The following is a 27,316-nucleotide window of genomic DNA, read 5'->3' as shown; positions in this document are numbered from 1 at the left end:
CTGGGGATAGAGGGAGGAGATTGACAGCAAAAGAGAACATTTTAGAGTGACAGAAATGTTCTACATGTTGATCACAGTGGGGGAGTTAAACAGGTGAACACATTTGTTAAAATTCATGAAGTTACACACTTCAAGTGGATACATTTTATTCCACATAAATTCCACCTCAGTAAAGCCGATTTTAAAATACTGGGTTGGCCAAAAAGTTCATTAGGCTTTTTCCGTAAGATGTTATGAACAAACTTTTTGGCCAACCCAATACATGTGTATATATGTATATGTACATATACGTGTGTGTGTGTGTGTGTGTGTGTGTATGATTCTTTTTAGAGTTACAGTTTGGAAATATAAAAAAGATATGACTGCTTTCCCCCAAAAAATGTGTATATGTTAAGTTTTTTATACAATTTAGGGGCTTCGAGGTCAACCTCTCAAAGCCCATGGATCCTAGATGAAGAACCTCAGTGTATACCTGTAGAAATCCAACATTCTAAAACTCTGAAGATTAGTCTGAATGTGTGTACACACTGTAAGGAGGATAAGGAGATGATTAGTCACAAAAGCATAGTTTTACAAAGGAGTATCCAGTAGGCAGGTGGTGGCAATGAAGAAAGAGAGCCATGCTTTGCTAATATAATTATTAACATTACTTTCAAGCAAATGTCCTAAGTATGGAGGCTTTCACTGCCATCAGTAACTTACCCTCAGCTTGATGGTGTAGACTGTAAAACGCATGGGCAATGATATCTGCCAACTTCTCACACCATTTCTTTGATGGACAGAAAAGTAGTACTGAATGGTTATCACAAATGGTCTCATAACATAAACTAACAACATGGTCCTCATCTCCCTAAAAAAGAAAGAGAAGTTGCCACTGTAGTAGTACTTTCAAAACATTTTCATATCATTTTAAAGTCATTCATTTTGCTTCAAGGGAAAGGTTTTTCTACACAAAGGCATGATAAAAATCAGTTACACAAAGTCAGTAATAAAACAAAGAAAAAACAGAAAGAGAAAAGAAGAAAATAAACTTCCTTATGATGCAAGGTGAGTAGGAAATATATTCATTCAACTAATATTGACTGACCTCCAACCCTCAGGTAATAGGGATATAATGGTGAGTAAAAGAAAGTCAAGGTACTATCTTTAAAGGGTTTAGGTCTCACTGGGGAAACATATTAAAGTACTAAACAAACAAATGTAAAATACAATCATAATATGTACTATAAAAGAGATTTTATGGTGTTTTGAAGCCTCATATTTGACATAAATTTGACAGAAAGATCTGAAAGAAAGGTTTCCCTGAGAAACTGATGATTTAGCTGAGACGTGAAGAATGGGAAGCATTATCTTAATGAAAGGTAACTGGGTAACTCAAGCAGAACAAAGAGCATTTGTAAACACCCAGTGGGGCCCAGGGAGTTCTCAAAACTGGAAGGTCAGTGTGTGTAACTGGATCAATTCATTAATCCATTCACTCATTAAGCAAATATTTACTATGTGCCATATATTGTTCTAAGCACTGGGGATGGAGAATAAAGCAGAAAAACAGCTCTGCCCTCAGAGTTCTTCTACTTCAGTAAGAAAAGATAGATAAAAACAACAAGATAAGTAAAACACATAGTATGTTCAATTTTGAAAAGTGCAAAGGAGAAAAATAAAACAGAGAAAATAGGAGGAATGGGAGAACACAGCAATTTAAATAAGGTGGCCAAGGAAGGTCTGAGAAATTGACATTTGAGTAAAGGTCCAAAGGTGAAAGGGTAAACCCTACTGATGCCTGGGGGAGAAAGCATTCCAGATAAAGAGAACCTGAGGTGGGAGATTCTTGGCATATTATGGAATAGCAAAAAGGCTATGGAGGAAGTAAGAAGGAATATAGAAACTGAAGTCAGAGCACTAAGGGAGTGGGGCAGATCATGCAGGGGCTTGTAGGCTACTTTAAAGATGTTGGCTTTCATTCTAAATGAAACAGGGAACCATCACAAGTTTTTGAGCAGAATGTGATATTCATTTTAAATAGGTCACTAGCTCTTGATTTAAGCACAGACTGAAGGGGACAAAGTAGGAAGCAAAGAGATCAATTATGAGGCTATTTCAAAAATCCAGGTAAGAGTTGTAACATTTAAATGAGATGGAGGCATAGGCATGATAATAGAAGATTAACAGGAGAGTAGATGAATGTGCTTACTTATATATTTGAGGTAACCAAGGCACAGTCAGGTGAAATTTGGGGTACAGATCGAAGCAACTAAATAAGATTCCATACCAGGCATACAGAAGCTACAAATGCATACCTATGAGGATACTAAAACACATGAATTTAGTCCTATTCCTAGTTCTAAACTTACCCTTAACTTTTTTAGTACTCAGAGGCACCGCTCGGCATAAAAACAGATCCCTCGCAGCACAGATCATGAGTCAGTCCTTTAACCTCAGGACTGAAGAATCAGGCTTAGAAAAATACTGTGAACTAAACGTTTTAAAGTGTATTTAGGGGTGTGGGGAGGGGATATTTCTCAGGCCCTTTCTAGGTGCTAGGCAATTTTTTTAAATCAAATTTCATTCTTACAATACTAAAGACAAGTATTATATCCCATTTTATAGATGAAGACACTACATTCAGAGAAGTTATGTGATTCAACTAATATCATAGCCATATCAAGTATCCCTATGAAGTATCAGAAGTAGGTCTTTCTGACTCCAAAACATGATTTTTCCACTCTACTCTATTATACCTATATCATTAAACAAAAGGTCAATTTTCCACATTAGTGTTTAGTGTAAACAAAGCCATAAGAAAATCTTTTTCCTAGTTAAAAAGAAAAATCTACAAAATTTTATACTTACACTTACAGGAAATGATAATATTTAAATTTAAGACACAGCTACATTTCCTCTCTCACCAACACCACCAATTCTTTAATATGAAACCAGTTAGCTTAACATTAGGAATCCTTCTAATGCATATATAATGCATATTCAACTACTTTGCAACCCCCTACTTTACTTAACTCAAAAACTGTTAACTTGTGAGAAAATGCAATCAAACACAAAAGTACTGGTGGTAATTATATAAAAATAATGACTTACCTTTACTTGCAGCATGGGTTGAAATTCCCTCACAGGCTTCAATGAAGAGTCATAAATAGAATTGCCAATTTTTACTGATTCCAGCAGTGGTACAGGGCGAAAGTCAGTGTGGTAGAGTTCAGCATTCAACCAGGAAGCCACAAGCTCCAAATTTGGGAGAGTAGCACTCATGCCAACAATCTGCACGGCATTAGACAGAGGACTGGCTAAATATGCCTGGCTGTGAAAAACAAATGAAAATGATGCTAAAAGACACACAGTACTAATTACAAATAGTGCTAACAATATTCTTGGTCGTGTCCTTTGGTATATATGTGTATAAATTTCTTCAGGTATACACCTAGGAGTAAAATTGCTGGGTCTTATATTATCTTCAATTTTTTTTTTTTTTTTTTTTTTTTTTTTTTTTAACATCTTTATTGAAGTATAATTGCCTTACAATGGTGTGTTAGCTTCTGCTTTATAACAAAGTGAATCAGTTATACATATACAATATGTTCCCATTTCTCTTCCCTCTTGCATCTCCCTCCCTCCCACCCTCCCCATCCCATCCCTCTATATGGTCACAAAGCACCGAGCTGATCTCCCTGTGCTATGCGGCTGCTTCCCACTAGTTATCTATTTTACATTTGGTAGTGTATATATGTCCATGACACTCTCTTACCCTGTCACATCTCACCCCACCCCCTCCCCATATCCTCAAGTCCATTCTCTAGTAGGTCTGTGTCTTTATTCCCGTCTTGCCACTAGGTTCTTCATGGCCTTTTTTTTTTTTTTTTTTTTTCCCCTTAGATTCCGTATATATGTGTTAGCATACTGTATTTGTTTTTCTCTTTCTGACTTACTTCACTCTGTATGACAGACTCTAACTCCATCCACCTCATTACAAATACCTCCATTTCATTTCTTTTTATGGCTGAGTAATATTCCATTGTATATATGTGCCACATCTTCTTTATCCATTCATCTGTCGATGGACATTTAGATTGCTTCCATGTCCTGGCTATTGTAAATAGAGCTGCAATGAACATTTTGGTACATGACTCTTTTTGACCTATGGTTTTCTCAGGGTATATGCCCAGTAGTGGGATTGCTGGGTCGTATGGTGGTTCTATTTGTAGTTTTTTAAGGAACCTCCATACTGTTCTCCATAGTGGCTGTATCAATTTACATTCCCACCAACAGTGCAAGAGTGTTCCCTTTCCTCCACACCCTCTCCAGCATTTATTGTTTCTAGATTTTTTGATGATGGCCATTCTGACCGGTGTGAGATGATATCTCATTGTAGTTTTGATTTGCATTTCTCTAATGATTAATGATGTTGAGCATTCTTTCATGTGTCTGTAGGCCATCTGTATATCTTCTTTGGAGAAATGTCTATTTAGGTCTTCGGCCCATTTTTGGATTGGGTTGTTCGTTTTTTTGTTATTGAGCTGAATGAGCTGCTTGTAAATCTTGGAGATTAATCCTTTGTCAGTTGCTTCATTTGCAAATATTTTCTCCCATTCTGATGGTTGTCTTTTGGTCTTGTTTATGGTTTCCTTTGCTGTGCAAAAGCTTTTAAGTTTCATTAGGTCCCATTTGTTTATTTGTGTTCTTATTTCCATTTCTCTGGGAGCTGGGTCAAAAAGAATCTTGCTGTGATGTATGTCATAGAGTGTTCTGCCTATGTTTTCCTCTAAGAGTTTGATAGTGTCTGCCCTTACACTTAGGTCTTTAATCCATTTTGAGTTTATTTTTGTGCATGGTGTCAGGGAGTGTTCTATTTTCATACTTTTACATGTACCTGTCCAATTTTCCCAGCACCACTTATTGAAGAGGCTGTCTTTTCTCCACTGTATATGCTTGCCTCCTTTATCAAAAATAAGGTGCCCATATGTGTGTGGGTTTATCTCTGGGCTTTCTATCCTGTTCCATTGATCTATATTTCTGTTTTTGTGCCAGTACCAAACTGTCTTGATTACTGAAGCTTTGTAATATAGTCTGAAGTCAGGGAGCCTGATTCCCCCAGCTCCATTTTTCGTTCTCAAGATTGCTTTGGCTATTCGGGGTCTTTTGTGTTTCCATACAAATTGTGAAATTTTTTGTTCTAGTTCTGTGAAAAATGCCAGTGGTAGTTTGATAGGGATTGCATTGAATCTGTAGATTGCTTTGGGTAGTAGAGTCATTTTCACAATGTTGATTCTTCCAATCCAGGAACATGGTATATCTCTCCATCTATTTGTATCATCTTTAATTTCTTTCATCAGTGTCTTATAATTTTCTGCATACAGGTCTTTTGTCTCCTTAGGTAGGTTTATTCCTAGATATTTTATTCTTTTTGTTGCAATGGTAAATGGGAGTGTTTTCTTAATTTCACTTTCAGATTTTTCGTCATTAGTGTATAGAAATGCAAGAGATTTCTGTGCATTAATTTTGTATCCTGCTACTTTACCAAATTCATTGATTAGCTCTAGGAGTTTTCTGGTAGCATCTTTAGGATTCTCTATGTATAGTATCATGTCATCTGCAAATAGTGACAGCTTTACTTCTTCTTTTCCGATTTGGATTCCTTTTATTTCTTTGTCTTCTCTGATTGCTGTGGCTAACACTTCCAAAACTATGTTGAATAATAGTGGTGAGAGTGGGCAACCTTGTCTTGTTCCTGATCTTAGTGGAAATGGTTTCAGTTTTTCACCATTGAGGACAATGTTGGCTGTGGGTTTGTCATATATGGCCTTTATTATGTTGAGGAAAGTTCCCTCTATGCCTACTTTCTGCAGGGCTTTTATCATAAATGGGTGTTGAATTTTGTCGAAAGCTTTCTCTGCATCTATTGAGATGATCATATGGTTTTTCTCCTTCAGTTTGTTAATATGATGTATCACATTGATTGATTTGCGTATATTGAAGAATCCTTGCATTCCTGGGATAAACCCCACTTGATCATGGTGTATGATCCTTTTAATGTGCTGTTGGATTCTGTTTGCTAGTATTTTGTTGAGGATTTTTGCATCTATGTTCATCAGTGATATTGGCCTGTAGTTTTCTTTCTTTGTGACATCTTTGTCTGGTTTTGGTATCAGGGTGATGGTGGCCTCGTAGAATGAGTTTGGGAGTGTTCCTCCCTCTGCAATATTTTGGAAGAGTTTGAGAAGGATAGGTGTTAGCTCTTCTCTAAATGTTTGATAGAATTCACCTGTGAAGCCATCTGGTCCTGGGCTTTTGTTTGTTGGAAGGTTTTTAATCACAGTTTCAATTTCAGTGCTTGTGATTGGTCTGTTCATATTTTCTATTTCTTCCTGGTTCAGTCTCGGCAGTTTGTGCCTTTCTAAGAATCTGTCCATTTCTTCCAGGTTGTCCATTTTATTGGCATAGAGTTGCTTGTAGTAATCTCTCATGATCTTTTGTATTTCTGCAGTGTCAGTGGTTACTTCTCCTTTTTCATTTCTAATTCTATTGATCTGAGTCTTCTCCCTTTTTCTCTTGATGAGTCTGGCTAATGGTTTATCAATTTTGTTTATCTTCTCAAAGAACCAGCTTTTAGTTTCATTGATTTTTGCTATTGTTTCCTTCATTTCTTTTTCATTTATTTCTGACCTGATCTTTATAATTTCTTTCCTTCTGCTGGCTTTGGGGTTTTTTTGTTCTTCTTTCTCTAATTGCTTTAGGTGCAAGGTTAGGTTGTTTATTCGAGATGTTTCCTGTTTCTTGAGGTAGGCTTGTATTGCTATAAACTTCCCTCTTAGCACTGCTTTTGCTGCGTCCCATAGGTTTTGGGTCGTCGTATCTCCATTGTCATTTGTTTCTAGGTATTTTTTGATTTCCCCTTTGATTTCTTCAGTGATCACTTCGTTATTAAGTAATGTATTGTGTAGCCTCCATGTGTTTGTATTTTTTACAGATCTTTTCCTGTAATTGATATCTAGTCTCATAGCGTTGTGGTCGGAAAAGATACTTGATACTATTTCAATTTTCTTAAATTTACCAAGGCTTGATTTGTGACCCAAGATATGATCTATCCTGGAGAATGTTCCATGAGCACTTGAGAAAAATGTGTATTCTGTTGTTTTTGGATGGAATGTCCTATAAATATCAATTAAGTCTATCTTGTTTAATGTATCATTTAAAGCTTGTGTTTCCTTATTTATTTTCATTTTGGATGATCTGTCCATTGGTGAGAGTGGGGTGTTAAAGTCCCCTACTATGATTGTGTTGCTGTCGATGTCCCCTTTTATGGCTGTTAGTATTTGCCTTATGTATTGAGGTGCTCCTATGTTGGGTGCATAAATATTTACAATTGTTATACCTTCCTCTTGTATCGATCCCTTGATCATTATATAGTGTCCTTCTTTGTCTCTTGTAATAGTCTTTATTTTAAAGTCTATTTTGTCTGATATGAGAATTGCTACTCCAGCTTTCTTTTGATTTCCATTTGCATGGAATATCTTTTTCCATCCCCTCACTTTCAGTCTATATGTGTCTCTAGGTCTGAAGTGGGTCTCTTGTAGACAGCATATATATGGGTCTTGTTTTTGTATCCATTCAGCCAGCCTGTGTCTTTTGGTGGGAGCATTTAATCCATTTACATTCAAGGTAATTATCGATATGTATGTTCCTATTCCCATTTTCTTAAATGTTTTGGGTTTGTTATTGTAGGTGTTTTCCTTCTCTTGTGTTTCTTGCCTAGAGAAGTTCCTTTAGCATTTGTTGTAAAGCTGGTTTGGTGGTGCTGAACTCTCTCAGCTTTTGCTTGTCTGTAAAGGTTTTAATTTCTCCATCGAATCTGAATGAGATCCTTGCTGGGTAGTGTAATCTTGGTTGCAGGTTTTTCTCCTTCATCACTTTAAGTATATCCTGCCACTCCCTTCTGGCTTGCAGAGTTTCTGCTGAAAGATCAGATGTTAACCTTATGGGGATTCCCTTGTGTGTTATTTGTTTTTTTTCCCTTGCTGCCTTTAATATGTTTTCCTTATATTTAATTTTTGACAGTTTGATTAATATGTGTCTTGGTGTGTTTCTCCTTGGGTTTATCCTGTATGGGACTCTCTGTGCTTCCAGGACTTGATTAACTATTTCCTTTCCCATATTAGGGAAGTTTTCAACTATAATCTCTTCAAATATCTTCTCAGTCCCTTTCTTTTTCTCTTCTTCTTCTGGGACCCCTATAATTCGAATGTTGGCACGTTTAATGTTGTCCCAGAGGTCTCTGAGACTGTCCTCAGTTCTTTTCATTCTTTTTTCTTTATCCTGCTCTGCAGTAGTTATTTCCACCATTTTATCTTCCAGGTCACTTATCCTTTCTTCTGCCTCAGTTATTCTGCTATTGATCCCATCTAGAGTATTTTTAATTTCATTTATTGTGGTTTTCATCATTGCTTGGTTCCTCTTTAGTTCTTCTACGTCCTTGTTAAATGTTTCTTGCATTTTGTCTATTCTATTTCCAAGATTTTGGATCATCCTTACTATCATTATTCTGAATTCTTTTTCAGGTAGACTACCTATTTCCTCTTCATTTGTTAAGTCTGGTATGTTCTGACCCTGCTCCTTCATCTGCTGTGTGTTTTTCTGTCGTCTCATTTTGCTTATCTTACTGTGTTTGGGGTCTCCTTTTCACAGGCTGCAGGTTCGTAGTTCCTGTTGTTTTTGGTATCTGTCCCCAGTGGCTAAGGTTGGTTCAGTGGGTTGTGTAGGCTTCCTGGTGGAGGGAACTAGTGCCTGAGCTCTGGTGGATGAGGTTGGCTCTTGTCTTTCTGGTGGGCACGTCCACGTCTGGTGGTGTATTTTGGGGTGTCTGTGGCCTTATTATGATTTTAGGCAGCCTCTCTGCTAATGGATGGGGCTGTGTTCCTGTTTTGCTAGTTGTTTGGCATAGGGTGTCCAGCACTGTAGCTTGTTGGTCGTTGAGTGAAGCTGGGTCTTGATGTTGAGATGGAGATCTCTGAGAGATTTTTGCCTTTTGGTATTACGTGAAGCTGGGAGGTCTCTTGTGGACCAGTGTCCTGAAGTTGGCTCTCCCACCTCAGAGGCACGGCCCTGATGCCTGGCTGGAGCACCAAGAGCCTTTCGTCCACACGGCTCAGAGTAGAAGGGAGAAAAAATAGAAAGAAAGAAAGAAAGAAAGAAAGAGGCTATAATATAGTGAAGTAAAATAAAGCTATTGTAAAGCAAAGCTATACAGACAAAATCGCACCCAGAAGCATATACATATACACTCACAAATAAAGGAAAAGGGGAAAAATTAATATATCCTGCTCCCAAAGTCCACCTCCTGAATTTGGGATGATTCGTTGTCTATTCAGGTATTCACCAGATGCAGGCACATCAAGTTGTTTGTGGAGTTTTAATCCGCTGCTTCTAAGGTTGCTGGGAGAGATTTCCCCTTATCTTCCCTGTTCGCACAGTTCCTGGGGTTCAGCTTTGGATTTGGACCCGCCTCTGCGTGTAGGTCGCCTGAGGGCGTCTATTCCCCGCACAGACAGGACGGGGTTAAAGGAGCAGCTGCTTCGGGGGCTCTGGCTCACTCAGGCCGCGGGTAGGGAGGTGTACAGAGGAGCCGGGGTGAGCCTGCGGCGGCCGAGGCCGGCGTGACGTTGCACCAGCCTGAGGCGGGCAGTGCGTTCTCCCGGGGAACTTGTCCCCGGATCACGGGACCCTGGCAGTGGCGGGCTGCACAGGCTCCCGGGAGGGGCGATGTGGAGAGTGACTTGTGCTCACACACAGGCTTTTTGGAGGCGGCAGCAGCAGCCCCAGCGTCTCACGCCCGTCTCTGGGGTCCGTGCTGATCGCCGCGGCTCACGCCTTTCTCTGGAGTTCGTTTAGGCGGCACTCTGAATCCCCTCTCCTTGCGCGCCGCGAAACAAAGAGGCAAGAAAAAGTCTCTTGCCTCTTCGGCAGCTGCAGACTTTTTCCCGGACTCCCTACCAGCCAGCTGTGGTGCGCTAACCCCTTCAGGCTGTGTTCACGCCGCCAGCCCCAGTCCTCTCCCTGCGATCCAACCGAAACCGAAACCCGAGCCTCAGCTCCCAGCCCCGCCCGCCGAGCAGACAAGCCTCTCGGGCTGGTGAGTGCTGCTCCGCGCCGAGCCTCTGTGCGGGAGTCTCTCCGTTTTTTTTTCTCTGCGCCCCTGTTGCTGTGGGGTCTGCGGTGATCGCCGCGGCTCGCGCCCTTCTCTGGAGTTCGTTTAGGCGGCACTCTGAATCCCCTCTCCTTGCGCGCCGCGAAACAAAGAGGCAAGAAAAAGTCCCTTGCCTCTTCGGCAGCTGCAGACTTTTTCCCGGTCTCCCTCCCAGCCAGCTGTTGTGCGCTAATCCCTTCAGGCTGTGTTCACGCTGCCAGCCCCAGTCCTCTCCCTGCGATCCAACCGAAACCGAAACCGGAGCCTCAGCTCCCAGCCCCGCCCGCCCCGGCGGGTGAGCAGACAAGCCTCTCGGGCTGGAGAGTGCTGCTCGGCGCCGAGCCTCTGTCTATCTTCAATTTTATTAGATAATGTCCAACTGTTTTCCAAAGAGACTGTACCAGAGTTACACCCCTGCAATCCATGTGTGTTTTTTCCCAGTTTTATTGAGATATAATTGACACATAGCACTGTATAAGTTTAAGGTGTACGGCATAATGATTTGACTTACATCATGAAAAGATTATCACAATAAGTTTTGGGAACATCCATTATCTCATATAGATACAACATTAAAAAAACAGAAAAATGTTTTTTCCTTGTGATGAGAACTCTTAGGATTTACTCTCAATGACTTTTATATAGAACATACAGCAGTGTTAATTATATTTATCATGTTGTACATTACATCCCTAGTACTTAGTTATCTTATAACAGGAAGTTTGTTCCTTTGTCTACCTTCATTCAGCTCCTTCTCTCCCCAACTCTGCCTCTGGTAACCCACAAATCTGATCTCTTTTTCTACGAGTTTGTTCATTTTTGAAGTATAATTGACCTACAACACTGTTAGTTTCTGTTACACAACACAGTGATTCAATATTTCTATACATTTCAAAATGATCAGCATGATAAGTCTTGTTACAATATGTCATCATACAAAGCTATTAGTTATTAACTATATTCCCCACATTGTACACTTCATATCCATGACTCATTTATTTTGCAACTGAAGTTTATACCTCAGTCTTCCTCACCTATTTCTTTCCTCCCCACAACCCCCATCCTTCTAGCAACCATCTGTTCTGTATTTTTAGATTCCACATGTAAGTGAAATCATAAAGTATTTGTCTTTCTCTGTCTCTGTTATTTCACTTAGCATCATACACTCTAAGTCCATCCATGTTGTTGCAAACAGCAGGATTTCCTTCTTTCTTATGGTTGAATAATATTCCATTGTATATAAATACACCATGTTTTCTTTATCCATTCATCTATTGATGGGCACTTGGTTGCTTCCATATCTTAGCTATTGTAAATAATGTTGCATTAAACCTAGGGGTGCATAAATCTTTTTCAAATTAGTGTTTTTGTTTTACTTCAGATAAATACCCAGGGGTAGAACTGCTTGATCATATGGCAGTTCTACTTTTAATTTTTTGAGGAATTGCCATACTGTTTTCCATAGTGGCTGCAGCAGTTTATATTCCCACCGAAAGTGCACAAGGGTTCTCTTTTCTCCATATCCTTGCCAACACTTGTTATTTGCTGTCTTTTTTGATAACAGCCATTCTGACAAGTGTGAGGTGATATCTCACTGTGGTTTTGATTTGTATTTCACTGATGATTAGTGACGTTGAGCATCTTTTCATATGCCTGTTGGCCATCTGTATGTCTTCTTTGGAAAAATGTCTATTCAGATCCTCTGCCCATTTCTTAATTGGATTTTTTTCTGATGTTGAGTTATATGAATTCTTCATATATTTTAGATATTAACCCCTTACTGAATACATCATTTGCAAAGATCTTCTCCCATTCAGTACGCAGCCTTTTCATTTTGTTGAAAGTTTCCTTTGCTGTGCAGAAACCTTTTAGTTTGATATAGTCCCATTTGTTTATTTTTACTTTTGTTTCCCTTGCCTGAGGAGACATATCCTAAAAATATTACTAAGAGCAACATCAAAGAGCATACTACCTATGCTTTCTTCTAGAAGTTTTATGGTTTTAGGTCTTGATTTAAATCTTTAATCCATTTTGAATTTATTTTTGTGCATGCTGTGAGACAGTAGTCCAGTTTTACCAACACCATTTATTGAAAAGGCTGTCTTTTCACCATTGTTGTATATTCTTGCCTCCTTTGTCATAGATTAATTGCCCATTAAAGTGTGGGCTCATTTCTGGGCTTTCTAATCTGTTTCATTGATTTATGTGTCTGTTTTTATGCCAGTACCATACTGTTTTGATTACTGTAGCTTTGCAGTATAGTCTGAAGTCACGGAGTGTGATGTCTCCAGCTTTGTTATCCTTTCTCCAGACTGTTTTGGCTATTCAGGATCTTATGTGTTTCCATACAAATTTTAGAATTTTTCATTCTAGTTCTGTGAAAAATGCCATTGGTATTTTGGAAGGGATTGCACTGATTGTGTAACTTGCCTTGTGTAGTATGGTCATTTTAACAATATTTATTTTTCCAATCCATGAAGCATAGTATAGCTTTCCATCTGTTTGTGTTGTCTTCAATTTCTTTCATCAGTGTCTTATAGTTTTCTGAGTACAGGTCTTCTACCTCCTTAGTTAGACTTATTCCTAGGATTTTTTTTTTTTTTAATATTGGAGTATAGTTGATTTACAATGTTGTTTTAGTTTCAGGTGTACAGCAAAGTGATTCAGTTATACATATACATTTATCTATTCTTTTTCAGATTCTTTTCCAGTAATAGGTAATTACAGAGTATTGAGTAGAGTTCCCTGTGCTATACAGTACAGCCTTGTTAGTTACCTATTTTATATATGGTAGTATGTATAGGTTAATCCCAATCTCCTAATTTATCACTTCCCCCCACATTTCCCCTATGGTAACCATAAGTTTGATTTCAAGATCTGTGAGTCTGTTTCTGTTTTGTAAGTAAGTTCATTTATATCACTTTTATTAGATTCCACATATAAGTGATATCATATGATACCTGTCTTTCTGTGTCTGACTTACTTCACTCCTTATGACAATCTCTAGGTCCATCCATGTTGCTGCAAATGGCATTATTTTGTTCTTTTTTATGGCTGAGTAATATTCCATTGTATATATGTACCACATCTTCTTTATCCATTCCTCTGTTGATGGACATTTAGGTTGCTTCCATGTCCTGGCTATTGTAATTAGTGCTGCAGTGAACATTGGGGTGCATGTATCTTTTCAAATTATGGTTTTCTCCGGGTATATGGCCAGGGATTGCTGGGTCATATGATAGTTCTCTTTTTAGTTTAAGGAACCTCCATACTCTTCACATAGAAGCTGTACCAATATACATTCCCACCAACAGTGTAGGAGGGTTCCCTTTTCTCCACACCCTCTCCAGCATTTATAGTTTGTAGACTTTTTAATGATGGTGATTCTGTGTGAAGTGATACATCATTGTAGTTTTGATTTGCATTTCTCTAATAATTAGCGATGTTGAGCATCTTTTCATGTGTTTTTTGGCCATCTGTATTCTTCTTTGGAGAAATGTCTATTTAGATCTTCTGCTCATTTTTTATTGGGTTGTTTGTTTTTATGATATTGGGCTGCATGAGCTGTTTGTCTATTTTGGAGATTAAACCCATGTCGGTCACTTTGTTTGCAAATATTTTCTCCTATTCTATGAGTTGTCTTTTCATTTTGTTTATGGTTTCCTTTGCTATGCAAAAGCTTTTAAGTTTAATTAGGTCCCATTTGTTAATTTCTGTTTTCATTTTAATTACTCTGGGAGGTGGATCCAAAAAGATCTTGCTGCAATTTATGTCAAAGACTGTTCTGCCTATGTTTTCCCCTAGGAAGTCTATAGCATCTGGTCTTACATTTAGGTCTTTAATCCATTTTGAGTTTATTTTTGTGTATGGTGTTACGTAGTATTCTAATTTCATTCTTTTACATGTAGCAGTCCAGTTTTCTCAGTGCCACTTATTAAAGAAACAGTCTTTTCTCCATTGTATACTCTTGCTGCCTTTGTCGTAGATTAATTGACCATAGGTGCATGGGTTTATTTCTGGGCTTTCTATACTGTTCCATTGATCTATAAGTCTGTCTTTGTGCCAGTACCATACTGTTTTGATTTCAGTATGGTACTGGAACAAAGCTTTATAGTATACTCTGAAGTCAGGGAGCCTGATTCCTCCAGCTCCATTTTTCTTTCTCAAGATTGCTTTGGCTATTCTGGGTCTTTTGTGTTTCCATACAAATTTTAAGATTTTTTGCTCTAGGTCTGCAAAAAATGCCATTGGTAATTTGATAGGGATTGCATTGGTCTTCTACCTCCTTAGTTAGACTTATTCCTAGAATTTTTATTCTTTTTGATGCAATTATAAATAGGATTGTTTTCTTAATTTCTCTGATAATTCATGTTAGTGTACAGAAATACAACAGATTTCTATATATTAATTTTGTATCCTACAACTTTACATAGTTCATTGATGAGTTCTAGTATTTTGGTGGTGTCTTTAGGATTTTCTGTGTATAGTTATCATGTCACCTGCAAACAGCGGCAGATTTACTTCTTCCTTTCCAATTTGGATTCCTTTTATTTTTTTTTCTTGTCTGATTGCTGTGGCTAGGACTTCCTTACTGTTCCACATCTTTGTCACCACTTAGTATTGTCAATCTGTTAGGTATTTTGGACAGTGTGTGGTAATATCTCTTTGAAGAGGTAATTTACATTTCCTTGATTATTAATGAGATTAAGCACCATTTCATGTTTAGACACCATTTGGATACCCTCTTATAAATGTCTGTTCAAGTTCCTTACTCATTGATACATTAGATTGTATTTTTCCTCATTGGCTTGTAGAATTTTTTTTAATGTTCAGGATAATGACTTTCCCCTTTCATTAATTTTTGTTCTTGTCTTTATTATTTTTCCTTCCACTCTCTGTGGCATTATTTTACTATTCTTTTCTAAGTTCTAGAGATGAATAAGTCATTAATTTTCCAGTCTCTCCTCTTTAATAATATACACACTGTATACTATCAATTTCCCTTTAAAAACAACTCTAGCTGCATTTCATAATTTCATTAGGAAATATTTTTATTATACTTTCATTCCAAACTATCTTCCTGTTTCTACTGTGATTATTTTTTCACCCCAAACGGGGTCAAAATTATTTATTAATTTTTAAACACGTGGGCATCTTTTAGTTATGTTTTTCTTATACTTATTTCTCGCTTAATTCCACTGCTGTCAAAGAATATATTTTAAATGAGTTAAATCCTTTAAATATGTTGTTTTATGGCCTAGCATATGGTAGGGGGTTTTTTTTGTAAATGTTTCATATGTAACTGAAAAGAATATATACACAGCTCTTATTTGGCAAATATTCTACATACATCCATTAGGTCAAATTTGCTAATTGTATTAGTCATATCTTCTATATCCCTACTAATTTGGGATATAGATGATTATCTGCATGTTTTCCCACATACTGCAAGAGATGTGTTAAAAATCTCCCTAAACTGAAAGACAAGAGCTCTTAGATTGAAGGCAACTACTGAGTACCCAGCACAATGTTAGAAAATAGACCAACACTAAGACACATCAGTGAAATTTCACAATACTAAGGAAGAAAAGGATCTCTTAAAAACTCTCAGAGAAAAATTTTAAAATTTATATAGGGCTTCCCTGGTGGCCCAGTGGTTCAGAATCTGCCTGCCAATGCAGGGGACACAGGTTCGAGCCCTGGTCCAGGAAGATCCCACATGCCGGGGAGCAACTAAGCCCGTGAGCCACAACTACTGAGCCTGTGCTCTAGAGCCCACGAGCCACAACTACTGAAGCCCGTGCACCTAGAGCCCGTGCTCCCCAACAAGAGAAGCCACCGTAATGAGAAGCCCACACACCACAAGTAAGAGTAGCCCCCACTCACTGCAACTAGAGAAAGCCCGCGCGCAGCAACGAAGACCCAACGCAGCCAAAAATAAATAAATAAATTTATAAAATTTATACAAAGGATGAAGGATCAGCATGGTACTGGATTTCTCAATAGTAATGAGAAAAATGAAGTACTATCTTAAAAACTCTAAAAGTTTTTAAAATCTTGACTTTTGTACCTGGAAAATCTATGAAATAATTGTAAGGTATTTTCAGACATGCTAATTTTTGCAAAATTTATACCCAGAATAGCCTGTACACTGAAATGAAGTGGAACTTCCTAGAAGATATCCCCACTAAAATAAGAAAGTGAATCAAGAGAAATACGTATGATCACGAAAAAAGAGGGCTCTGACTCAAGCAAACAGCAATGGGAATGAATGATAATGATAAAAAGAGATCTCAAGATAACTGTTGTACAGCACATATATAGATTAACCAACTATCTAAATTGGAACAACTCAGGAGGCTTTAGGAGAAACTTCTTCAAGAAAACAAATTGGGCAGAATAACAAATGTATTGGAACATATTGGGTGGAGATTTATATAAGTGGGGAAGAGGCTGGAGATAAATCAATGATAAGTTCATAGAAAACCAACTCATCAAACAAAAGACATTTATTAATTTCAGAGAAAACAAAAAGTTATTTAGAAAGTAAAAATAATCATAATATACCACATTGCTCAGTTGACAACGACACTTATATAGTCATAATAGTGTAATATTGAATACTGAACTAAGCAAAACTAGAATATAAGTATATTTGAAGAATGGGAATATAATGAGAGGATAAAGAGAGACTAAGGGGCTGGAGGAGGAGATCGGGCAGAGTGAGTAAAGAATATAAAAAAGAGCTAGATCTTCACCTTCCATAGTAAAAAGTGTATAATGTATAAAATGTACAAGTGTATAATGTGTAAACCTAAAAACTCAAGTAGCTATATTTAGAGATATCTGTGTAAATAGAATTTTTAAAAAGCTGTAAGAGTTGAAAATAGTTACCTCTGGAAAGTAGGGGATAAAGAAATGCTATTTTTCATAATTAGCCTTGACTACTTAAAAAGGATGTGTGTACAGATAACAAATACAAAAACTGGATTTTAAAAATTCTATGATAAAAGTGGTGAGCAGTCAGAAATTTAAGAATGTTTTCAAAATAATCTAAAATCACTCTTAGTCTTAAGTACTTCTTTTGGAACAAAAATGAAATGCTGTACATGAGTTTGTTCTAAATAAGTACTACCCTCCTCTGATGTATTTAACTTCTAGTTATTACGCACTTTTGCAAACACATTCTCAACATTCTTTGGAATCTCAGGAACTTAGTTATTTCAGGTACTTACCAAGATGCTGATTTCTGAGTAATATAGGAAATCTTGGTCAGCAGAAGTTCCAGCAGATACCCTCGGGGAGAGTCTCCCAGCATATGCAATTCATCCACAACCACCATTCCTAAAGAGATTTTCCAGATACTAGTTTTTACAGAATTTCACAATTCCAAGAATTTTAAAAGACTCAATATCTTGTATCTTGTACCATAAATAGCTGTCATTATAATACACTGCAGGTCATACAAATTTCTAACCATAAAACAAAAATCAGATTCCACATAGCAAACAATTCTTTTCCAAGATATTTCAAGTATAATAAGTGGTCTTACCACAATGTATTCTGGATCTAAAAATCAATGATTAGCTAACTCAGGTCTAACTCAAGGAAAACTTCGTCGTGTTACTCAGACAATTCTTAATTGGCAACCTTGTAGAAATACATGTACAATGAAAATCAAGGACATCCATGACAATTATTCAGTGGGTTGACTTTTCTATGGGGAAAACAGCCAGGGCAACCATACTGATGTTAGCAAGTGCTTAGAAAAACAGAATCAGATCAAGAAGAAATAAATGATTTTAAGGGGATGTTTTTGTTTGATTATGGTAGACTAGTGACTCACCCTACTATAAAACATAAATATGATCATAATTCCCTCCTCCCCTACTTGGAGAATCAAACCAGTCTATGCACTTGGAATAATGCTCAAGAAGTACTGAAATTAGTATCAACGAATGCCTCCTTTAAACATTTTCATAACATCATAGTTTGCATGGGCACTGGTGTCTCCCCCACAAATCCCCCTACAAAAATAAAGACCTTTCAGACTATTTCCTAATGACACATGATGATCCTTTTTCCTCATCAATTACCTATTTCCAAATCATACTGTATGATGACTTATTTCAGCATTCATTCATCCACCCAAAAAATATTTATTCTACCTAGTGTGCCAGGCACTGTGCTAGGTATAGTAGATATAACACTTAATCTGATACAACACAATCTGACAATTCTGATACAAACTGATGAATGTGATTTCTCTCTCCAAGCTTTATAGAGCGGAGCCTGTGTCTCATTAATCTTTGATTTTACTCCCCACCCCTAGCTTACCCTAACTTTACCATTTAAGTTCACCAGGAAAACAATGAGTAGCTAATTGATACTCTTTTTTTTTTTTTTTTGAGTTTGATGTCCCTTATTCAAGGATTTGGGGTGCACAGCGTCTCACAAGCAGTGGAACCCGCTCCCAGAGGGATTTTGGGCAAGAAGGAGGCTTACAGAGAGAAGAGGCCACGTGGAAACAGCACGACTGGGTAGGAGGGTGGGGATTTCCTTACAAAACTAGCAGGTCCTGTTCTCCAGGGTAAGGTAAACTAGCTAAAGCTGAGTTGGAGGATTGTGAGTGGTGTATGTCAGGTTTCCTTGGCAGGAGTTTCTGGTAAAAGCAGGCTGATTTAGGCTTAGATCTGTGACGTGGGTCACAGACATGGGGTCACTGGGGCGGCCTCCATTTTGAGGCTCCCCATACGCGAACTGTCTTTATCACTCTGTTACTATGTCAAGTTACTTGAACCTCAATTCTGCTTGGTAGTGGAGAACTCATTGGTTTAGGGCAAACCCAATCCACTCAGAGTTAAACCATCCAACTTGGGGCTCACTCCCTGCCTGCGAGTTTGTGAAGCATCATGACACGGAGGGAGGAGGAGGTTGGAGGTATCTGGTCTTCCAGTGTCACAGGTGCCCCGTGGGTCCTGCTGAGATGAATGTCATTCTGTTTGGCTGTCCTCCTCCCCTCCTCTCTCTGGCATCCCTCAGGACACTTGCGTTCCCATGGGGTTTCTGCTCTCACGGTGTACTCTGCGGCCGCTCTGCGTCCTCTCATTCCCAGTCACGAGGCCCTTGTTGGGGAGGAAAAATAATTTTCCCTCTACCCTTCTGAGTTCTTGGCTGAGGTCCCTTAGTTTTCCATTCCAAGCGTGCAATTATCCATGTTCTCTACTTCAAAATGCATTTACCTCTGACAGAATCCTAGCAAACAAAGACCTGGTCCAGTGGTACCTGGGTTTTTATGTACCACCTCCTGCTGCTCTAGGCTCCATCTCTGTGCAGTTGGGTACCTTGTATTGGTGGTAACTGTTGACCTCAAATATCACTTTTCCATGGGAGTTTTTCATCAGAAACTTCCTCATACTCCAAATGGCACCTTAATTCTACACTATTTTCTCACAGTTCCATAGTCCTGTTTGCAGATTTGGTGGCTTGTCTTTCGCCCCACTCAGTCCACTTGGGGGCTATCTCAACCCATCTGAGCTCTACTGTCGAACGGAAGACGACACGCACAGTTGCCAAACCAAGTCTCCCCGTCCGTCAGGCATTCGCTGAGAGCACACTTGCTGTCTGAAATGAGAACTCTCAGAACGCCACCGTCTGACCTTCTGACACTCTTAGTCTCGCTAATTGACATTCTTGCAGCTTCTATTACTGCTATAACCATTCTCTTCCTGTTGCTACCTCTACATAGTGGGCTTTCCCAAGTGGTTGGAAAAGAAAAAAAAAAAGGATTAAGGTAGAAAAGTTCCAAGCTCAAATACAGTGCCAGTTTCTATAGCTCCCTACCATTTGCCTGCTAAATGGTAGCCTCTGGGTCCAGGCCTAATCTAGATACCACAGTACCAGAATATGATAATGAATACATATATACACTAATTGCAAAGATGGCAGATGCCTCCTTCTATTCCTGGTAAACTTTAGATAGGAAAGAAGCAATGAGAAATGACTTGAGGGTTCAAGGATACCCTCTATGCTTTGTAAACTGCAAAAATACAAGGAAGTAGAGTCAATAACATCAGTAGGGTGCAAAACTTTTTTTTTTTTTTTTACAGAGTTCCTAACACTACAGATGCCAATTCTCATCTCCAGAAGTAGATGACAGACAATAGAATAAAACATAAGACATACAGAAATCACAACAGCTTCACTCCATTCTATCAAAAATAGCAAGAGAAAGTATACACTTATTTCCTTACCTAATAGATCCATCTTATTCTCCTCTATGAGGCGATTGATCAGACCATTGGCTCTCTCAATTGTGCAGACAGCAATATCCAAAGAAGAGAAATGCCCTGTTGGAGAGGTACTGCCCATATAACCATCTACTTTTATTCCTACTTCCTGAAACAGACTCTAAATTGAGTAAAAAGGAAAAATACAGGGGAAAATATTTGAAATTCATGAATCTTAAATTGGTTCTGTCCCAAAACATAGACATAAGTATTCAAATACATTTATCAGATTACTGTTAGTTATTCCTGGTCAGGGCACACTGGTTCTTTTTAGAATCATATACTAAAAATAAGAAGTTCAGAACTGACAAAACTCAGTACAGAGATTTTCTGTTAAGACAGAGTCAAATAAAATGGCATACTTAATCAAATAAGTTCTAAGAGCTCTTTATAGAAATTAAAATTAAAGAAAAACTACCTTAAGCATTAACATTTTTAATCTAATAAACAAGCAAGAAACCCACTCTTTCTTTAACACTAATGTAATATTTTCAGAAACAAATTTATACTTCATGAGGAAAATATTCTCATTATCCCACTAAAGATTAGTTTTTTATATAACGGAAGAAAAGGTTTCAAAAGTCAAATGCAATGGGACTCTGACGTTAATTTTTTTTAGTTTAACTTTTAACTAACATACCTTCTCAATAAAAAGGATCATTATTTTGTTACTTTGGTCTAAGTTGAAAGGATGTTACCATGTAGAACCAACTTTGTTGGCTATTTGACCTCTGAAATAACTGTTAAAAAAGATTTATAGAACCACTGAATTTTAGAGCTGTTCATTCAATGAAATGTTTCTGAGTGTTTACTAAGTTAACCCATAGTTAACCCCATAGTTTCATTTTACCAGTGAAAAAACTGAGGCCCAGCAGATTATGTATCTGGCCTGAAGACACAGGTAGTGGCAAAACTGGGAAGAGAACTCAGATTTTTTGTATTACCACTGCAATAATCTTGGCATTCCAAAATCACATTTTTTCACTGCAGAAATCAGAATAAATTTATTCTATTTAATGAAATATTGTATTTGTAAAAATACCTTAAAGACCAGTGAGCATCACACAAATGTATACTGTTGTCATTCATTTTTGCAGGAGAACAGAAGAAGAAAACACAGGTCTGGAGCTTTACATAAGCACCAATGGATCTTGTTCTTCATCCTCTAACGTTCCCAAATGGCCCTGCATTAGGATGGGATATGCTTCCTCAAACACACTTCCTTTCCATGCTTCAGTCTAGTCCTACTATTCACTTAAGAGGTTGATTCTTAATTTGCACTTTTATATGCTAATTAAAGTACTCTGTCTATTTCCTAAGGAAAAGTTTATAAATTTTTACACAATTTTCACCAATTGCTCTTTGATTTAATGGCCCTTTCTCCTTTATGCAGTAATTTAAAAGTTTCCCCTCATAAATGGTCAACTTTTAAAGCTACAATGGGATGTAATAAAAGAAATTTTATTTTCCAATTGCTTTTATAATTCTATTTCAAATGAGTAAAGCCGAAGCTGCCAATAATAGGCCTTTCACAATTTCAAACTTAGTAAAAGAACATTACCTGGAAATAGTATTTTTTCTCTTTAGCCACAGAGACAAAGGGCAGAATAAATAGAGCTTTCTTCCCCGTTTCCAAGACCCGCTTCAAAATAAGTAGTTCAGCAACAAGAGTCTTCCCAGCACTTGTAGGAGCTAAAACAAGTTATTCGGCAAGGTTATCACAAAAAGAAGTAATATCTGATACACTGCATTAATAAATGTTTTAAATCATATCCAGTAACTAAATAGCCCAAGGCTAAACTATCATTAAGGCCCCAGCTAGCATTTGAAACCTTTATACCCTGAAATGCCCCTGACTTTAAACCAGGTTTCTAAATACTCTCACAATGAAAATAGATACAAATAAATCTTTACATCAAATAAATGATGAATATTACTGAGTACCTAGCTTATACCTAAAGATCTTTTCCTTTAAGTACTGAATAGTTAAAAGCCCTGCTTTGGGGAAGTAGATAAAAAGCTTTAATACATTGTGATAGGAGCTATGATAGAAGTTGAGGGAGAAGAGCTGTAAGGAAGTTTATGGAAACAGAACTTATGAGAGCAAAGAAGGCAAGAAGAAAGGAATGCCAAGCAGAAAAAAACAGCATATGTAAAGGTCTAGAGGAAAGCCTGGTATGTTCAGATGATAGTAAGTAATTTAGTAAGTCTGAAGTATAAAGTACAAGTAGGGGAGTGAAAAAAGAGATATGAAAGTGCCACATGGAGAAGACTTTTATAATCCTACCACGTAAGGAATTCATCCTGAAAGCAATGCAGAGTGACTAGTGAGTTTTATGAAAAGGAATGACAAAATCATATTTGTACTTTATAGAGATCACTTTGGCTGCAGGAGCAAAGCAAGAGCAGAAAGAAAAGATTAACTAGTTAGAGAACTATTGCATAATCTAGAAGATGATACTAAACTAGGTAATGGACCTAAGAACAGAGAGTAGTAGCCAGAATCAAGACATTTGAGGTAACAGACACTACACTTGGTGATTAATTAATGTGAGTTGGTGAGCAGAGTTATGAATGACACCCAAATTCTTGTTTAAGCAACTGAAATGGTCAGGCCATTCTACCACTGCCACCAACTGCCACTAGTTAGCATTAACTGAGTATTTCTTACATGCCAAAAACTTTTCTAAGCCCACACCCTGGCACTCATGCTCTCTGTGCGCACACGCGCTCACTCCCTCCCTCCCTCCGCTTCTCTCTCTCAACTAATTTGCAAGGTTACACAGTCAGTAAACAGCCTGAACTTATATCTATTGACGGTTAACTCTCTAATTATTTTTGGCAGCCATAATGAAAATCTGGATGACTCACAATTTCAGAGAAAACTGATAACAAAGGACGTACATCTAACCAAGTGATTAGATTCTAAAGTCAGTATACTAAGCACAGATGGTTAAAAATTATGTAAGTCAAAGTTGCTCTTGAAAGCCCATATAAACCTTTCATAAAGTATTTTACATAGGGTTTTGTATATACAATCCTGTATAAGCAGGTCAACTTATAAACATATAACGTAAAATGTTCACACACTGAAAAGCAACTGAGATCAACTGTGGGAAGAGCACATTTACATCTCATACTGCACACTCACTCTGGGACATATGTTTTTTGAGAGGAATGGTAGGCAGATAATTCTGTTTAAATTGTTGGGGTTTTGCCTTCCCCCACCCTACCATCTAATGGAATTTTCATAATTTAAGTATGAATATGATGAAACTCTGCTTTTCAAATATTTTAAGACTTTCTCTAGTTATAAAGCACTTTCTCACCCACCTTACCTCCATAGAGTGTCCTTTACATTAATAATGTCTTAAAAATAGTAGAGAAATTAACTTGCACAAATTTGAATACCTGAATAGACTAAATTCTTTCCTTCCAGGACTTGTCCAAGCAAAAGGCACTCTGCTTGCCATTCAAACATCTTTTTTACACCAAAACTGTGATATTTCTCCAGAACCGCTGTAGGAAGCCCCCAATTTGCCAATAGCAGCTTGTCTACTTTATCGTCAGGAAACGTCTGCTTGCATTCCCCTTTTAGGAAAAAAAAGAAAAAAAGGAAATAGTTGAATTTAGTTCTAACATAAGACTTCAGTAATTAGCCTTCCACTGTGTTTTGGGATTCCTATGTGTTGTAAAGAGGCGATTTAAAGTACATCCTGACATAAAACATATAAAATATAAGGATCTGTAAGGAGCACTGCGCACTATTAGGAGTGAATTCCCTACAGGTGATGAGATTTGGCCAACTAGCAAGTTGTTTCTGTAAATAAAGGTCGAAAAGACCCAGAAACCACTGGAAGATTACTACCAGACAGTCGCTGAATATGGACTGAAAGCTCTTCCACGTCAACAGAAAGTGACGTGCCGCACCAGGTCCTAGTCACAAACTGAGAAAGGGGAGTAGAAGCCTAGCAGGCCGTGCAAACGCGCGAGCTCCGCGCGGTGAGGACACCTCCCGACGAGGGGCCCGGGTGAGCTGCCCACCTCGCCCGCTGCCCACGGAGTGCCTGGGAGTACCTGCAGCTCTGGCCGGCGGGCGGCCGCGGTCCTTCAGGCTGCGTCTCAGGCCCGGGGGCGGGCTCAGCACCGGTCCCGAGAGGAGCAGGGGGCTGTCACTGCTGTCACCGCCGCTTCCCGAAAAGGAGTCTGAGCCTGATGCTGAACGTCGTCGTTTCCCACTCCAGCGCGTCAGATTCATCGCGAAATATTCTCGGCCATTCAAGGAAAGGCACAGTCCCAGCGTCCTCCCGCTCGGAAGAAACCGAGGCTGGCAACAGATGCGGCCGCCATCTTCCCGCCACGGCTTTCAAACTCAAGCCTCCCAGCCCGCCCCGGAACCATAGAGTTCTCAGTGACGAGAGTAACCTGAGGACCATAGAATCGTGGGGAAGGAGCGGCTCTCGCTGGTGTTCGAGGCCTCCGGCCGCTCACCTTGGTTGTCGGATAGTGAAAGAGAACCAGAGTTGGACCTAGATTAAACGAGGGGAAAACCAAACTCAGTATATATAATCTCCAATTATAATCATACTGGCTTAAAGTTTTTCCTTTTCTTTTTGTCCATGTCTGGTTTAAATAGCAAGTTTATGTTAACTTCATAAAATGAACTGCCCATAATCGGTAGAGAAGTAGCTCTATTTAACATATCGTATTTTTAAAACAATTATTACAAATTATATGTGCAAAACATTATACAAGTAAAATTTAGGATTTAGAATGGAGTGCAATTTACTTTCTCCTGGTATGTGATGGTAGGGCAGAGGTTATTTCTGTACACAATTTCTACTTTAGCCATCATACGCTGTGAGGAATATGTGATGGAGAGATAGGGACTGCGGCCGATAGACCTCTTAGGTAGTAGAACGCTGCATGGAAGGGGCTCTGGATGTGCCTGAGTGATCATTCGGAGCCAAGAGCTTGTTAATGGATCTGTGCTCTACCTTTGGCAAGGTAGAATCAAACGAGTTCTGGACTTAAATTGATGCCAGTTAAATACCCAGTTGCACAATTCGTTTCACCAAGCAAATCTAGTAAGGGAAAAGCCTGCCTTGAAGGGGCGGTGCTTTTCTACAGCTCGAAAAGTCTCAAAAGGACCAGTCCAATGACAACAACAAAAATTCTCCTATTTCCCGGACTTGTAGCCTGGGAAATAGGAGAATCAGTTCTCCTGTGAAACCTTCCTTGTTAAAAGAAAATTTGGGGGGACAGTATTCTAAAATTCCACAAGATGGAGACATTACTCCATGAAGGAAGCACTTTTCTTAGTTACCTTTCGTGCGATCATTCACTCAACTAGTTATTGAGCGTCTACTACGTGCTAGGCATTGGGTATATGGCAGGGAAATGGAAGAAATGGCTCCTGCTCTCAAAGTGAAAGAGACTAGAGGAGACAGACATTAAACTAATTAATTATTGATAATTTTAAATTGTACTAATGCTCAGGCCAAAAAGAATAGAGTGCTATCAAAGAAATAAAAGGATCCTAATTTAGATTGTAGTCATGGAAGATCTTTCAGAGATGCAGTGTAGCATAGGCGTCAAGAGTGCAGCAACTCTGTAGCCAGTCAGTCTGTGTTTGAAGACTTAGTAGCTGTGTGATTTTGCTTAACCCCCTGAGCTTCCTTTTCCTCATCTATATGATGGAGGTGATAAGAGTAACAACTATTTGGTTATTACTAGCACTAAGTTAGTCATAGGTGTAAAGTGCTTAGAACAGTGCCCAACACATAGTAAGTGCTCTTCAGAGAAAGTGCTATATAAATATTGTAATATTGCTCCCAATATAAATCCAGCACTTCGATGGGAAAAGAATAAACCAAAGAAATCTCTGTCACAAAGTTATTCTATTTTTATTAGGTGAACTATGATCAAGTGGGAAAAATAATTAGGAAGAAATTGAAAGGCATAGTTTGTGTCATCCTTCTAAAAAGCCTAGAGAATATTTTTAAATTTACAATGTATTTCAAGCATTCAACATAAATTTCTAATTTAAAAAAAAACTCTTAGAAAATAGAAAGGAGAAGATTACTTCTCAAAAATGTTAAACATTTTTGGTGCTAATAGTTACCATAATAATTAAAGCTAATGCACCTGAAGTATTTCCCGCCTATCTTTTAACTGTGAGCTTGGATTCCTTGGAATTTTATCTGTGGTAATTCCTTAAGGTCTGCATTAAAGACCTTGAAATTTTTGTTGAATATATTTCTGCCAGCTACCTGGGAGACATATCAATTCTGGCCCATTTTATTTTTTTATTTTTTATTTATTTATTTATTTATTTTATTTTTTTTTTTTTTAACATCTTTATTGAAGTATAATTGCCTTACAATGGTGTGTTAGCTTCTGCTTTATAACAAAGTGAATCAGTTATACATATACAATATGTTCCCATTTCTCTTCCCTCTTGCATCTCCCTCCCTCCCACCCTCCCAATCCCACCCCTCTAGGTGGTCACAAAGCACCGAGCTGATCTCCCTGTGCTATGCGGCTGCTTCCCACTAGTTATCTATTTTACATTTGGTGGTGTATATATGTCCATGACACTCTCTTACCCTGTCACATCTCACCCCACCCCCTCCCCATATCCTCAAGTCCATTCTCTAGTAGGTCTGTGTCTTTATTCCCGTCTTGCCACTAGGTTCTTCATGGCCTTTTTTTTTTTTTTTCCTTAGATTCCGTATATATGTGTTAGCATACTGTATTTGTTTTTCTCTTTCTGACTTACTTCACTCTGTATGACAGACTCTAACTCCATCCACCTCATTACAAATACCTCCATTTC

The 27,316-nt window shown here is 38.3% G+C and overlaps 1 protein-coding gene across 7 annotated transcripts in view; it reads right to left on the bottom strand.

The window, feature by feature from the left end:
- The window catches only part of POLQ (DNA polymerase theta), a 117,353-nt gene extending 90,287 nt beyond the window's left edge, over window positions 1-27,066 (bottom strand). For 6 of the 7 annotated variants that reach the window (XR_014262871.1, XR_014262872.1, XM_082459383.1 and 3 more), the window contains exons 1-7: window positions 24,556-27,066; window positions 23,890-24,069; window positions 22,040-22,170; window positions 20,443-20,599; window positions 17,425-17,533; window positions 3,094-3,313; window positions 703-850 (exon numbers count right to left, since the gene is read on the bottom strand). Coding sequence is in view for 5 of the 7 variants with exons in the window: in XM_082459383.1 (XP_082315509.1) it covers window positions 703-850; window positions 3,094-3,313; window positions 17,425-17,533; window positions 20,443-20,599; window positions 22,040-22,170; window positions 23,890-24,069; window positions 24,556-24,736 (1,126 nt within the window). In the remaining 2 variants the exon portion in view is untranslated. The other variant, XM_082459385.1, reaches the window with a different exon arrangement.
- Window positions 27,067-27,316: the final 250 nt, after the last annotated feature.

This window comes from Balaenoptera physalus, assembly GCF_965194825.1.
Source record: "Balaenoptera physalus genome assembly, chromosome: 4".
NCBI lineage: Eukaryota > Metazoa > Chordata > Mammalia > Artiodactyla > Balaenopteridae > Balaenoptera > Balaenoptera physalus.
The sequence above is the reverse complement of the archived record's forward strand: the minus strand, read 5'-3'. Positions and strand labels throughout refer to the sequence as shown.